The 15,874-nt window shown below is 42.6% G+C and overlaps 2 protein-coding genes across 6 annotated transcripts in view; one reads left to right on the top strand and one right to left on the bottom strand.

Annotated features, from left to right (window-relative positions):
* Positions 1-3,688: 3,688 nt before the first annotated feature.
* LOC129758694 (protein bride of sevenless) overlaps positions 3,689-15,874 on the bottom strand; it is a 77,669-nt gene continuing 65,483 nt past the window's right edge. For all 5 annotated transcript variants that reach the window (XM_055756283.1, XM_055756284.1, XM_055756286.1 and 2 more), the window contains exons 5-7: positions 5,858-6,208; positions 4,366-5,801; positions 3,689-4,217 (exon numbers count right to left, since the gene is read on the bottom strand). In XM_055756283.1, coding sequence (XP_055612258.1) covers positions 3,945-4,217; positions 4,366-5,801; positions 5,858-6,208 — 2,060 coding nt within the window. In that variant the 3' untranslated portion in view covers positions 3,689-3,944. The remainder of the gene's footprint in view (positions 4,218-4,365; positions 5,802-5,857; positions 6,209-15,874) is intronic.
* Positions 11,948-13,353, top strand: LOC129758702 (ADP-ribosylation factor 1-like). The gene has a single exon (XM_055756295.1). It carries the CDS (start codon positions 12,452-12,454, stop codon positions 13,016-13,018), a length of 567 nt encoding a protein of 188 aa, XP_055612270.1. The 5' UTR covers positions 11,948-12,451; the 3' UTR covers positions 13,019-13,353.

The raw sequence follows: 15,874 nt of genomic DNA, 5'->3' as shown, positions 1-15,874 counted from the left end.
AGCCCTCTGTCTCGAATGGGTTAAACGAGCTTGTAGACGAGACAAGAGAGCCTGGACAAACTCCCTAGCCGAAGAGGGAGAAAAAGCCTCCGCCAATGGAGATATCCGATTACTTTATGACATTTCTCGCCGCCTCAGTGGTGCAAGGACTAATGCAAGAATGCCGCTGAAAGACCGAGCAGGTCAGTTATTGACCGATCGAACAGATCAGCTCAAACGATGGACTGAGCACTTCGAACAACTCTTCCGAGTCACGAATAGCGATGGCCAACAGAACCCGCAGCTCGAGGCGCCCACAGTAAGTCGCATTAATGGCGTCAACTCGGAAGCGCCCTCGCTGGCTGAAATAGAAGCGGCAATCAAAAACATGAAATCCAACAGAGCACCTGGGATCGACTGCATCCCTGCTGAAATGCTGAAAGCCGACCCTGCCCTGTCAGCACAAATGTTGCACCGTCTTTTCGCTGACATCTGGGATACTGCAACATTCCCGGCCGACTGGATGCAGGGTATTCTCGTAAAGGTCCCGAAGAAAGGAGACCTGACAGAGTGCGGTAACTGGCGAGGCATAACGTTGATCTGTACAACCCTCAAAGTACTCTGCAAGATGATCCTGAACAGGATCCAGGAGAAAATCGACGCTACACTCCGACGGCAACAAACTGGATTCCGATCCGGACGATCATGTGTGGACCACATCACAACGCTACGAATCATACTGGAACAAATCAACGAATTCTAGGACTCTCTTCTGCTGGTGTTCGTTGATTTCGAAAAAGCATTCGACCGACTTAACCATGAAAATATCTGGGCGGCTCTAAGGCGACGGGGGTTCCCAGAAAAACTAGTCCATCTCATCGAAGCACAATACGAGGCATTTTCGTGCAAGGTCTTGCACGATGGTGTCTTGTCCGAACCAATCCCGGTAACTGCTGGAGTGAGACAAGGATGTATTCTATCACCGCTACTTTTTCTAATCGTAATGGATGAGATTCTGACTGGATCGATCGACTGTGCAGCGAACCGAGGATTGCCGTGGAATCCTTCAACAATGGAGCATCTGAACGACCTTGACCTGGCTGACGATATTGTTTTGCTCGCCCAAACGCAACCGGATATGCAGAGCAAACTCGACGACCTCACCGAAAGTTCTAAGTTCCAAGGCAGCAGGTCTCAAAGTCAATGTCGGAAAGACCAAGTCGATGGAGATCAACACAGGAAATCCCTCCAGTTTCATGGTAGCTGGACAACAAGTTGAGACAGCGGAGTGCTTCCAGTATCTTGGTAGCCAGATAACGCCTGATGATGGTACCAGAACATCGAAACCCGGATCAGAAAGGCCCGATTTGCGTTTGCGAGTCTCCGAAACATCTGGCGGTCACGCCAGATCTCTCTACGAACAAAAATCCGAATCTTCAACTCAAACGTCAAATCCGTATTGCTGTACGGGTGCGAAACTTGGTGCACATATGCGGTGACGACGCGAAAACTGCAAGTATTTGTAAACCGCTGCCTGCGGAATGTCATCCGCGCTTGGTGGCCTGGCAACTGGATCTCGAATGAGGAACTACATCGTCGGTGTCATCAAAGGGCGCTAGAAATCGAGATTCGGGAACGTAAGTGGAGATGGATTGGGCACACGCTGCGAAAGGATGAAAACGAGATTTTCAGAGAGGCGCTTGATTGGAATCCAGAGGGTCATCGAAGAAGAGGAAGGCCCAGAAACTCGTGGCGGCGAAGTCTAGCCGCTGAAATCCGAACTGTCGACGAGAATCTTGACTGGGACCAGGTGAAGATGCTGGCTCCGGATCGTCAACAGTGGAGGTCTTTTACCACGGCCCTATGCGCCGGTTATTTGTTATTTGCAAAAACCAAAGCCCTTTTACCCATATTTGAGATCAAGGGTCCCATATCGATGCTTGGTTTGAACTTCGTGAGCATTCTAGAGTGGCTCCTTATACTTCTTAACCATTTGGGCCTAAAAAATTCAGGAAACATTGACAGTTCATGAGATGGGCGGTGGTTTTGTGAAGGTGGTTATGTGGTGGCGGTGGCTGGTGGAGAGGAAAAAAATGATACGGTGCAATTAGTGGCGGATGTGTCTGAAGTGAGGAACTTGTCTTCTCTTTCAAGCCTCCAGTGAGATTAATCTCAGTAAGGGAGGCTTTGGCTTTGATGAACTGTTCTACTGCAGGCTCAACGATCTAGTTTATTTTGCTTTCACTTATGTTAAATAGTTTTTTAAGTTGGCTTTAATATGGATTTTTTATTGCTGCTTGAAACTTTGTTTGTTACTGATGAGTTTCAAATTGTGGAGGCAGATTGTTATATTTGATTTTACTAAAATATGTGGGGGATCTCTTCATTTTTTTCAGTGTTTGCTCTTCTCAGAGTTAGATTTCCTCTGGACCTTGTATGAAATCGATGATTCTGTTGCTGGCGCTGAACTTGTTGATGACGGTGTAGCTTTGCAGGTCTTTTAAGGCAGCTATTTATTGGCAAAACTGATACCGAGGCTGCTTCAAAAAGGTTCATCGTTGGGAAAAGTCTGGGTTTCTTGAACACTACTTTGAGACAACGGTTTTGCAAAGCTTGGAGAGGTTTAATGTCTCGTTTTCTCGCAGCTCCCCAAACGGAGACCATGTATTGCAAGTTAGACTGCACAAATGCATGGTATAGATGTGTCAGATGTTTAGTGGGTACGAATCTGGATAGCTTCCATATCATGCTGTGTATAGCACTGAGTTCTATTCGTAGGCGGTCTACATGCTTGTCCAATCTTACTACTTCATCGAATATAAGTCCTAGATACTTGAACGATTTGACTTGTTCAATGACTGTAGAGCCAACTGGGAGCTGGTTTTGAGATTCGGGCTGCCGGTAAGTAAATCGGAAGATGACATATTTTGACAGGTTGAGCGAGAGTAGATTAGCATTGAAGTATTCTTGAAGAGTTTTAAGATCTTCTGACATCTGAGCTACAACTATCCTTACATCGCAGTTCTCGTAGGACAAGGAGTTATCGCCAGCGAAAAGTCTTGGTTTGCCGTGCGAATGCAGCCTATGGATATCGTTCACATACAAGATGAACAGCAAGGGTCCCAGGTTGCTGCCTTGGGGAACTCTAACGGGAAGGTATCCAAGATCACTAGTCGCTTGATTAATTTGTACATACTGCTTCCTATTCACGAGATAGTCAGCGAGGATGGAATTGGCAATACCTCTGATTCCGTAGGCATCCAATTTGTTCAGTAGTATGGAATGGTCGATCGTGTCGAACCTACCAACCTACCTAAGGGTCCGGCGCCGATTGACCGACACATAGGGCTGAGATAAAAGATCTCCACTGCTGGCGATCCAGAGCCAGCTGCTTCACTTCCTGCCAGCCAAGGTTCTTGTAAACTGTGCGGATTTCGCCGGCTAGAGTACGCCGCCACGAGCTTCAGGGCCTGCCTCTTCTTCGATGCCCATCTGGATTCCAGTCAAGCGCCTCTCTGCAAAGCTCGTTTTCATCTCTTCGCAACGTGTGCCAAATCCATCTCCACTTACGTTCCCAAATCTCGATTTCTAGCGCCTTTTGATGACACCGGCGATGTAGTTCCTCATTCGAGATCCAGTTATCAAACTTGAGAATATTCTCTGTTGGTGCAACGTGATATTTTGAATTGATGTAGTAACAATTTTATTTCATTTAAAGATCGAGTTTATTCCATTTCAAGACTTCAATAAAATATACATACACATAAAAATTGAAAATAATTATTCACCCATACGAAACGTTTACACAATTGTCGTTGACTAGAACAAAAAGGTCATCGTATGGTAACGCGGACATAAAGTAAGTACAACACATACTCTTAATGCTAATATCTTTGGAATGATCTTGTGGATGGAACTTGTGTACAATAAATAGGAGGGGCGTTCTCAGCCGAGTGTTGTTGCCATCAGAACCGTGTTATTTTGTTGGGCGACAGTTCGGAAGTGAGCGAGTCGGAGCAGCTGTAGGGGTTGCTGATCCCGTAGAACCGGCTCGATCCGTTAGCCGTCGGCGTTTCCTGCGTCTGGTGGTACCGGTTGTGTTGATTACCACCTCGCAGTGGCAGCGTCGGAATTTCGCTTGTTGCCATGTAGGGATCGTCCAGATCCGGATCCATAAACGTTTCCGTTGTTGTCGATCGGGGCTGACGCATTGCCGGATTGACACACTCGTAAACACTCTGGAAGAAGAAGGAGTTATTTTACAATTAGTCTCTATTGTTCTTTTATGGAGAGTTTGAGTACACCACAAACTACCTAAATGATTTTAGGAATCAAACTAAGAAACATTACAGTTATACTGTATTATTGAGTAAATAGTTGACTCACCTGTTCTGAAACGTATTGATTAGTTTGAGCAAAGGCCAGTGAGGTGAGCGAAGGAAGAGCTTGAACTAGATCCGACCGAGCTATGCTTCTCACCATCAGGAAGCATCTCGGGATCATGACGCCAACTAGCACAGCCAGCGCCGTGGCAACCATCCCGAGGGAGACGGCAGCTTCCCGCCATTCGTAGCCGAACATGCACAGCGGAATCCAGGTGGTCCAGATGATAAGGCACAGGACGGAACCGGTCACGAGTAGAACACCCTCCCGGTAGTTTCTTTGGGAACGGAATATGAACGGCGAAAGGAAGATCAGCCCCGCCAAAAGGATGCCATCGTAGGAAATGACAGCCCAGAACCAGTTTCCGTAGTAGATCTCATTGCAGGAAATGTTGTGAGCATTAGCGTGCAGCATTATTACCAGTTGAGTCGATAAGCCGAGTTGAACCAAGGTGCTGAAGCCACAAATCACACTTTGCAGATAGCCATTGACATGTGAAAGAAAGCCACCCTCGCTTCCAATTGACGCTAACATTATGGCACGACATAGCAACAGAGAAAACGTTATACAGTAGCATATCGATACCAGAAAGATTTTAATAGTGCAAAGAGTATTCCAGGTGTAGATGGCATCCGATTTGTGTAGAAGATCTGGCATGTATCCAGTGTATTCCAAACTGAAGGGTATAAACGATGCAAACTGTACAATTAAACCGATCAACAGCAGGATACTGCTCAGAGGATTGCCCTCCAGTACGTCTTCCATGCAGACTCGAACAATCAAGAATATCAAAATTGCCATACAGAATAGGATTCCCAGCGAAGCAACTGTTAATCCAGCAGCTACCCACGGTTCTTGCTTGATCTGCCAGAACATTTCGACATATTCACTTCCGTAGTAGATCGGGCGATGAGAGTTCGTGTAATCTGGATGCCGTATTTCGAACTCCTTACTGCAGTAGAAAATGTTTCCCAGCTTCAACGGTCCAGTCGCCTTATCTTTGAATTCGTTCAGCTGAAAGACTGTAGTGACGTTTGTCACCATATTAGAACTAGCAACCGGCCTGAGATCCATCACACCTTCGGAGCTGTTTATGTTCAAGCTAAACTTCTGTCGCAGTTCGAAGGTCATCATTTGGGTAAAACTGTCCAGCTTCAATTCCGTTACGATATGTTGCGCTGACAGTCGCGCGTAATATTTCCAATTGCTTAGTGTTTCATTGAAATTCGTGTCGCAGCTTGTTGCGCTTTTGTTCTTACATTCCCCATCTGCTGGAAGGTTTAACAACTTCACAACCTCCAAAAATACAGATCCTGCAGACAATATATCACTGGCCAGCAACTTAGATCCATAGCGTACACTCAACAAGTTAGATCTGTTTTCTGGTAGCATTAGACTAATCTCATTCTCCGTTATCACGTACGATTTGTCCGGGAGGTCTGCAATGAATCGTGCATAAGAAGAAGTTTACTCGATAATATGCCATCACTCTTACCTGATAAAAAGAGCATATCGTGCCCGGAAAGCACCACAATCAACGTTCCATTGGTGGCAAAGCTGACTGATTTTGTCACCCCGAGAATGATGAAGATCGTGTCATCGCTAGGGAAATTTTCCAAACACAGATGCTCGTGCCGACAGATGGCCGTGAACTTGTTGGAACATTCGAGCGATTCAGATCGGACTGCAATCGACGAGTTAGGATTGGACCAGGGCAGCTCGTACAGCAGATGAGCGGCATTTGTGTACAGCAGATCGTTCGATGCCGCAAATGGGTAAATACTGTAGTCCATCTCATCCGCCCAATCGGCACCGGAAGGCCACAGCGAAGCGGCCACGAAAATTCCTGCAATATAAGAACAACATTTCAAATTATAATGTACATTTTATTACAGTAAAAAAATATATTAAATATTAAAAGTTAACTACTTCACCCAAAGAAGAGATTGGAAAATTTCAATGCCGATCGGCTGGTATGGCTGGTAAACGGTGGATAATGTGCAACACGAGACCCCATAGTGGTCATATCACCTCTTATTCACAACTCCTATCTCTACCTCCCCGCGGTGCCGGCTGGGGTGCGAGTAACCTAAGCGGAGATCGGGTACCCAACCCCGGTGGATGCTTTGGTCGCATGCAGACTGAGAAGGTGGCCGCACGCGTCTGTTCCCCAGGTCAGGGGCGGCGTGCAACAACAACCGAGCGTCTGTTCTCCAGGTCAGGGGCGGCTCAAACAGCGTCTGTCTTGCAGCAAGCGGCTGAATTTATGAAATGCGGCTCCCGCCAGCTAAGTCCAAGATGGCAGCCCCATCCCGGGATAGGGACTTTAGGCTAACAACCTACTGCTCCTGATACCTTGTATTGTTACAGAAACTGAGAGAAGAAATTACCGAATTGGAATTTTGGCAACGACTTTTAGCATGAAAACACGGACTAGAATTGGAACTTGGAATGTTTTGACCCTTGCCCAGCCAGGAAAGCTGGCTCAACTTGCTAGAGAAGCTAGCCGCCTCAAGCTAGAGATATTGGGACTGAGCGAAGTCCGTTGGCCTAACACTGGAGAACACAAGACACAGTCCGGGCAAGTACTGCTCTACTCTGGCATACGAGGAGAACATGCTACTCGGGAACGAGGAGTTGGTTTCCTGTTAAGCCCGCAGGCCCATGCGGCCCTCATAAGATGGGAACCGATAAACGAAAGAATAATCGTAGCCAGATTCAGAACACGGGTTAGAAACCTTACAATGGTCCAGTGTTATGCGCCAACTGACGTTGCCGATTTGCAGGAGAAAGAGCAGTTTTACAGTCAATTGAACAGCGTGGTTGAGAGAATTCCGAAGGGTGACATTCAAATCCACTTAGGCGACTTCAACGCAAAGATTGGCTCCGATAATCAGGACTTTGAGCGCATCATGGGGCGCCATGGTCTAGGACAGATGAGCGAAAACGGAGAGCTGTTTGTAGAATTTTGTGGCAACAACAACATGGTGATCGGTGGATCGCTCTTCCCCCATCGACCAGCACATAAGGTCACTTGGGTATCCCGAGATGGCCGAACAGAAAATCAAATTGACCACATCTGCATCAGTCGAAAATGGAGAAGGAGCCTTCTTGATGTCCGCAACAAACGAAGCGCAGACATTGCATCTGACCATCACCTCGTCCTTGGTGAGATACGACTGAGAGTTGCGCGTGTCCAACGGCGCGAGGAGAAAGTCGGGTGTCGATACGACGTCCGCCGGTTGGAGAATCCAGAGGTGAAAAGGGCATACGTTGAACAGCTTGAATACCGAGCCTCAGAGCTACCGACAAACGGAACAGTCGAAGAACAGTGGTGTGGAATCAAGAATGCCTTTATCACGACGAGCCATGGTACTCTCGGTAAAGTTTGTGGAAGACGAAGTGAATGGATGTCGGATGAAACCTGGAGGATGATCGATGATCGGAGAAAGGCGAAAGTCGGAATTGAGCAGGCATGTACCGGGTCAGCCAAAGCAGCCGCCCGCTTACGATATGCGGAGCTGGAAAAGGCAGTTAAACGAGCTTGTAGACGAGACAAGAGAGCCTGGACAAACTCCCTAGCCGAAGAGGGAGAAAGAGCCGCCGCCAATGGAGATATCCGATTACTTTATGACATTTCTCGCCGCCTCAGTGGTGCAAGGACGGCAACAAGCTGGATTCCGATCCGGACGATCATGTGTGGACCACATCACAACGCTACGAATAATACTGGAACAAATCAACGAATTCCAGGACTCTCTTCTGCTGGTGTTCGTTGATTTCGAAAAAGCATTTGACCGACTGAACCACGAAAACATCTGGGCTGCTCTTAGACGACGAGGGGTCCCAGAGAAACTAGTCCATCTCATCGAAGCACAATACGAGGCATTTTCGTGCAAGGTCTTGTACGACGGTGTCTTGTCCGAACCAATCCCGGTAAGTGCTGGAGTGAGACAAGGATGTATTTTGTCACCGCTGCTTTTTCTCATCGTAATGGATGAGATCTTGACTGGATCGATTGACTGTAGACCAAACCGAGGATTGCCGTGGAATCCTTCAACCATGGAGCAACTGAACGACCTTGACCTGGCAGACGATATTATTTTGCTCGCCCAAACACAACAAGACATGCAGAGCAAACTCGACGACCTCACCGAAAGCTCCAAGGCAGCAGGTCTCAAAATCAATGTCGGAAAGACCAAGTCGATGGAAATCAATACAGAAAATCGTTCCAATTTCGTGGTAGCTGGACAACAGGTTGAGACAGTGAAGTGCTTCCAGTATCTTGGTGGCCAGATTACGCCTGATGGTTGTACCAAGAAGGACATCGAAACCCGGATCAGAAAAGCCCGATTTGCGTTTGCGAGTCTCCGAAACATCTGGCGGTCACGCCAGATAGCTCTACGAACTAAGATCCGAATCTTCAACTCAAACGTCAAATCCGTATTGCTGTACGGGTGTGAAACTTGGTGCACATATGCGGTGACGACGCGAAAACTGCAAGTTTTTGTGAATCGCTACATTCATCAATCGAAAACGTTCACTGAAGAAGGTAGTAAGTTGCTATCGAAATACTGGTATATGAACTTTTCATTTACCGTGGTTGATTTAAAAGGAATCTTTCGATCGCTTTGATTCAGATGAAAATCTCATGAATAACCATTTTGTTCACTTGAATTTATGTATGTAGCTAGGAATCGAGATTCGGGAACGTAAGTGGAGATGGATTGGGCACACGCTGCGAAGAGATGAAAACGAGATTTGCAGAGAGGCGCTTGACTGGAATCCAGATGGGCATCGAAGAAGAGGCAGGCCCAAAAGCTCGTGGCGGCGAAGTCTAGCCGCTGAAATCCGCACAGTTGACGAGAACCTTGGCTGGCAGCAAGTGAAGACGCTGGCTCCGGATCGCCAGCAGTGGAGATCTTTTATCTCAGCCCTATGCGCCGGTTAATCGGCGCTGGACCCTTAGGTAGGTAGGTAATGCCGATCGGAGCTAACTCTATGCCAAAAGTGAGCTATGATCTGCATTGCGCCAAAGATGCCAAGATTGGCATAGAGTATTGAGCTCTCGCGCAAAATGATGCTACATACATAAATTCAAGTGAACAAAATGGTTATTCATGAGATTTTCATCTGAATCAAAGCGATCGAAAGATTCCTTTTAAATCAACCACGGTAAATGAAAAGTTCATATACCAGTATTTCGATAGCAACTTACTACCTTCTTCAGTGAACGTTTTCGATTGATGAATGTGTATCGTTTCCCTCCCTTATATTGTCCGGGTTAGGTAAGCTACTACTAGGTAGCAAAAATGGAATGCTCGGCAGTTGTGCCGTTGTCTGTTTTTTTTTGGGTCTACCTACCATATTCTGGGTGTTTTCTGGTAGTGCTAAATTATTTTCTACCCGTTTTTGGGCATTGTCAGGTAAATTATTGTATTTCTTTTTACCTAAGAATTTGAACAACCAAGGGTGTCCTGGTCCGGTGTCTCCTTTTAAGAGATGAACTGATTTTTCATTTAAGATTTCAATGCTTTCAGCAACATCCAATTTAAGCGAATTACTATTCAAAGACCGGATCAGCGTGACATTTCCTCGATCAATAGAGTGACCAGATTCACACATGTGTAAAGCTACTGCAGATCTAGGATTCTGTGAAGGAAGAATTTTCTTCTTTGAGTCAGATCTAGCTATAGCCATGTGTTCCTCGAATCTATCAATCAACTTCCTTTCGGTTTGTCCAATGTACACCTTATCACAGTCGGAACAACTGATTTTGTACACACCAGATCTATGAAGGAGCTCCACTGGATCTTTTGTCGATCCTAAGATGGATTTCAGTTGATTATTAGAGCTAGTGAACACTAGTTCAATATCAAACTTTGTCAACTTGTGTCGCAATTCGACTGCGTTGACACTGTTGAACTCCATGGACCTTCGTTGAAACTCCTTCTGAATAGGAGTTAAAGTAGTGAAAGATTTCCGTTGAAGCAATCTTTCTTTTTTCCTTATAATGGCTTGAATGGATCTACTTTGGTATCCATTTTTATTAGCCGTTTGGGAAATATATTGAAGTTCCTTTTCTCTTCCTTCAGTTGATAGGGGAATGGAGTTCATCCGATGGATCATGTGATGGAACGCCGCCATCTTATGCTAGAACGAGTGGTTCGAGGTGCTCGGTATTACCCTCATGGTGTTTGTCGGCTTTCTGTAGATTTCGAATTGGAATAGGCCATCAGCTCTCCTTACCAGAACATCCAGGAAAGGTAATTTCCTGTCTTCTTCTATTCCGCAAGTGAATTTAATATTCTTATGCAAACCGTTTATGGATGTTAGAAGTTCTTCTAGAAAATCTTTGTTTACTACACAAAAAATGTCATCGACGTATCTCCACCATTTTTCGGGTAATAAATCTTGATTTTCAAGAGTCTCCTCCAAATGAGCCATAAACAGTTCACACAAGAATGGAGACAGAGGATTTCCCATTGGTGTCCCCTTAGGGACGCCGCACATGCCATTAAAATTATAATCATACAAATTACGGCGATTAAAATCATATAAAAAACAATCATTGGCAAAAAAGAAAAAACACAACAAGAAAAATACGGTTCAAAAATTGACACTTGGCCAAAAAGTAAGAACGCGGGATAGATAAAATGTGAAATGCGAAAAAATCGACAAGTAGCAACTATTCGCAGCGAATCTGAAACGATGGCAACGTCGCTAGAACTGTTCCTGCATAAGGAAAGCTCAGTAGGCCCATGGGTTGCTACGTTTTTGCTCGTTTGAAGTGTGCGTAAAAACCAGATCCCTGCAACGTTACACGATTTGTCTATGTATCGTGTGACCAACATCTTTTAAACAAGTCTTGGTGAATCTCGTTTTTAAGCTTTTTTTTCCTTAGATTTAAGCTTTTTTTTGCCTTGAGAGCATAGGAGATGAAAGCTCAAATCTGAAGAAAAAAGCTTAAATCTATCAAAAAAGGGGAAATTTAAGGGGAAATCTGAGAGATGTGCTCCACACGGTTTGTATAACATTGCCGGGAAGTGGTAAAAACACGCTCTCAAACCACTGGGCTCGCTATACACACTTCCCGGCAATGTTTTACAAACCGTGTGGAGCACATCTCTCAGATTTCCCCTCAAATTTCCCCTTTTTTGACAGATTTAAGCTTTTTTCTTCAGATTTGAGCTTTCATCTCCTATGCTCTCAAAGCAAAAAAAGCTTAAATCTAAGGAAAAAAAAGCTTAAAAACGAGATTCACCAAGACTTGTTTAAAAGATGTTGGTCACACGATAGGTACATAGACAAATCGTGTAACGTTGCAGGGATCTGGCTATACATGGGAATTCTCTTTCTGGGTTTCTCATGTATAGTTAGCTAGTGCAGAGCAAAGGCGGGAGCAATTCATGGGAGCTTTTCACCAACATGCCCTCTAGCCTAAAATTTCAACACCTATCAAGCTTTCTCCTATTGGCGCACTAATGCGCCAATAGGAGAAATAAATTCTCTCTAGTTTTCATTCCGCCGCACATGCCATTAAAATTATAATCATACAAATTACGGCGATTAAAATCATATAACTTACTGGTTCATCACATCATCCTGATTCGCGATAAGCACTTATTTTTGCTTTTCGATGCAAAAAAAACTTGATTCACACTCTATGAATCACCGATATTTCACAACCAAGAACGTGGAGGAGAAACTGTCATCGAACGTATTTCGTTTTGGTTTGGGCTCAATGTTACGATACTATAAGTGCGAGAAGAAACAAAAAATGAAGTGAGCGAATTGTATGGGGAAAGATGTCTGGCGTGTTTTTCGATTTAGTTGTGATAGAAAAATGGGGTGGTGAAGGTCCAATGTAATTGATTGAGCACCAAAACAAAAGCTTAAAACATTTCAGTCAGTTGGAAAAAAGAGACCTGATAAGAAGCAGATAGTAAAGATATACGTATGAGTGTAAGGTGCACTTTAGTTGTAGATGCAAAACTGAATAAATCCGTGTATGATTGTTAGTGCCGAAAGAACGACTTCCATTATTCAAAATTAAATTTATGGTGCAAAATTGATGTAGCCGGTCACCATGGGGAACATATTCGCGAATCTGTTCAACAAACTGTTTGGAAACATCGAAGAAAGAATTGTGATGGTTGGATTGGATGCTGCCGGTAAAACGACTATTTTATATAAACTGAAAACAGGGGAGATAATAACAACAATTCCAACGATTGGCTTTAACGTGGAGACAATACAATACAACAACGTTAGTTTCAATGTGTGGGATTTAACAAGTGCGGATAAGCTTCGACCACTGTGGAAGCATTACGTCCAGGAAGCGCGAGGTGTCATCTTCGTAGTAGACAGTAACGATCGGGAACGGATTAGTGAAGTAGATTATGAATTGAAGCGAATGCTGTCAGAGGAAGAATTCAAAGATATGAATTTGCTGATATTCGCCAACAAACAAGATCTACCGGGAGCGATGAGCGTAGCCGAAATTATCGAAAAGCTGAACTTGAACTCCCTGCAAAACCACAACTGGCACGTTCAGACGACTTGTGCACTCAGCGGCAAAGGGCTTTATGAGGGGCTCGATTGGCTGTCCAGGGAGCTGTTGAATGCGAGACGCAATGGGGGTGTTCATGACTAAGAAAACTTCACAGTCTTAAAATTATTCAAAAAATAATGTTTCTTAGATGAGGTACCTACTGTTTTAGGCATATTAATTTTACCTGGTAGATTTCATACATACATACTAATAATCAACTTAACCCTGTTTTTAAATGAATGTAAGATTGTGTTATATAAATTAGATACATTAAGTTCAGATACGCCATGCGAACAAAGACAAAACAAATTCTCTGTTTGGTTAGAACTAATTTAGACGACTTAAAAACGAACTAGGGGAGATAAGGCCAAACGAGCACCGGGGCGTAGTAACCACTCCACTTTTCCACGAAAGTACGAATTTTATAAAATAAATTTTCACGAGGAACGGTTTTGTAGTTCTTGCAGTATGAATTCTTCAGCAAAAAAGAAATCTCCCTATCATCTCTACAGAAATATAATAAAAATCCAACTAGGTTCTCAAGTGATGGAAATATTATAATTTTTGAGCACCGGGAAATAAGCTGCTATGATCGTTAAATCATCTTGATCTATAAGATACGCACTGCAACATGATGTACACATTGTTCATCAATTTTCACCATCATTTAATTTTTGATTTTTCACTTTGATTAATTTTAAAACACGTTTTTACTTTGATTTATTGGCTCGGGGCATATAGAACACAATTAATCGGGGCACGATGAGCATTTTCTTCCGTAGAATCTAGCAGAGAGTTCAACTCGATGAAGCCAACTGAATTATAGAGCAACAACTTGACTAGTTTACATCTGAAGATTTAGCCTATTGGTTAAGCGTCGGAGAGGTTATCAGCAGACTCGAGTTCAATTCCTGGTCGAGGTGATTTTTTTTTCATTTAACATTCGTGATCGATTCATTTTTTTTTTTTCAACACAGTTGCCTATTGAGTTTTTGTAGTTTAAAAAGTTTTCAAAATCGAAATAAAATCATGAATCTAAAATTAAAATCAGAATATTGAAACAAAACTTGGATTTCAAAGTGAATGCATGAATTCGAAAACAAAAAATGATTCCAGTATCATAAGATTTTGATTTCATAATCATCTATAATTTATGCATAATTGGTTCTGAAACTCAAAAATGAAAAATATCATGAAATGCATGTAGCTAAGAAATAAAATGTAAAAAAACGAGTTTGGGTCCTTAAAACCTTAAGGTATTAGCCGTTTCAAATAAAGGATTTACAAAAAAATTAAGTGCATGTGTGTTTGTTTGTTTAAAATTCATATATCATATTATTTCAAAGTAGTCGAAGATTCCTTTGAATTCAGCTACAGTATTTGAAAGACCCAAATACTAGTATTTCACTAGCTACTTGCTAGCATCCTCAGTGGGTTATCGACTCAGTCGATAACCCACTGAGGATGCTAGCAAGTAGCTAGTGAAATACTAGTATTTGGGTCTTTCAAATACTGTAGCTGAATTCAAAGGAATCTTCGACTACTTTGAAATAATAGTTTCATTCAGCTAAGAGGTTCTTCAAACCTTTGATTATTAGCATATATCATAATTTAAATATATATATAGTTCCAATTTACATTTTTCTGTTTTAAATATTTCAAATATCATATGATGGTTATCTAAATGAAAAAAAAACCTTCTGCAAAATAGATTGCCAAATTGAATGTAAAATATGACGGATTTATAAAATCGAGTAAGAATGTTGAATCCTTAGAGATTTAGAGGCAAAAAGGGATAGTCTCAAACAACGCTTTGTGAAATTATTTAAATTCAGCTCTACAATTATCAAAACTATCCCGTTATCAGTCGACTATTTTCTAGGCAACGAGGCAATCGCTCGTGTTAAACACTCGATAGATTTTGGAGTGATTTTTGATCAACACGCCTGGGTTACAAGATCCTCACCAATCATTTCGTCAATATTGCTTCCAGATATTTCACACAATCATAATTAAAATTATAATCCAGTTTCATATTTGTCAAAAACAAAAAACAGCTGATTATTTCAATTGCAATTGATTAAGACTCTAGATAAAAAAAATTGTATCAACGAACACAAGAGTATGGTGATATTAAAAATACCTGATTTAAGAAGATTGTGCCGTCCTGAATTCAAACCGTTCATCATATTTTATTTGTCAACTAAAGTTTTTTTTAAATTGTTTATTATCCTTTTTTTATGAAGGATTCAGATTTTTGCCCAGATTTTCTAGTTTCAGAGATACAATGCTTTAAAAAAAATGAATTCTACAATTTTTAGAAAATTTAACTGAAAGGAATATTAACGATTCCTAACATAACATAAATTGTTTTTCTTTTAGACGGGATTTATGTTAGGTACATGTTTTCTAGCTAACCTCTGACCAACAGTTCATGTTTAGCGAAAATAAATCAGAATTGTGGAAAATTTTAAACCTAACTGTCAATAGCTACTTTATGTTTTTATTTATGTAGCTGTTGCTTTTAACAACTGCTTGTCAAAAATTCAGCTGCCAATTTTAGAATCATATTTTATTATTTGATTTCGGAATTCGGAATTTCGGAACTAGTTTTAGATATACACTGAGGTTTTTTTACGCGGATTTTCAAATTAACGCGATTTTTCAGAGAAAATATTCTAAGACTTTTTCAAAGGAAAACACTTAGAATCTTTTTGTAGTGGGGAAAATCTTAGATCTGAGACTAAGAACGTGATACATGAGACCTGAGACCTGAGACCTGAGACTTGAGACCTGAGACCTGAGACATGAGACCTGAGACTTGAGACCTGAGACTTGAGACCTGAGACTTGAGACCTGAGACATGAGACCTGAGATTTGACACCTGAAATATGAGACTCGAGATCTGAGACACGAGACATGAGACATGAGATCTGAGAAATGAGACATGAGACATGA

The sequence above is a fragment of the Uranotaenia lowii genome, chromosome 3, assembly GCF_029784155.1.
Source record: "Uranotaenia lowii strain MFRU-FL chromosome 3, ASM2978415v1, whole genome shotgun sequence".
In the NCBI taxonomy this organism is placed as follows: domain Eukaryota; kingdom Metazoa; phylum Arthropoda; class Insecta; order Diptera; family Culicidae; genus Uranotaenia; species Uranotaenia lowii.
This window is presented reverse-complemented; position numbering and strand designations above follow the sequence as displayed.

Excerpts from the sequence above, each read along its gene's own strand:
- LOC129758702 (XM_055756295.1), top strand. The coding sequence starts at position 12,452 with ATGGGGAACATATTCGCGAATCTGTTCAACAAACTGTTTGGAAACATC.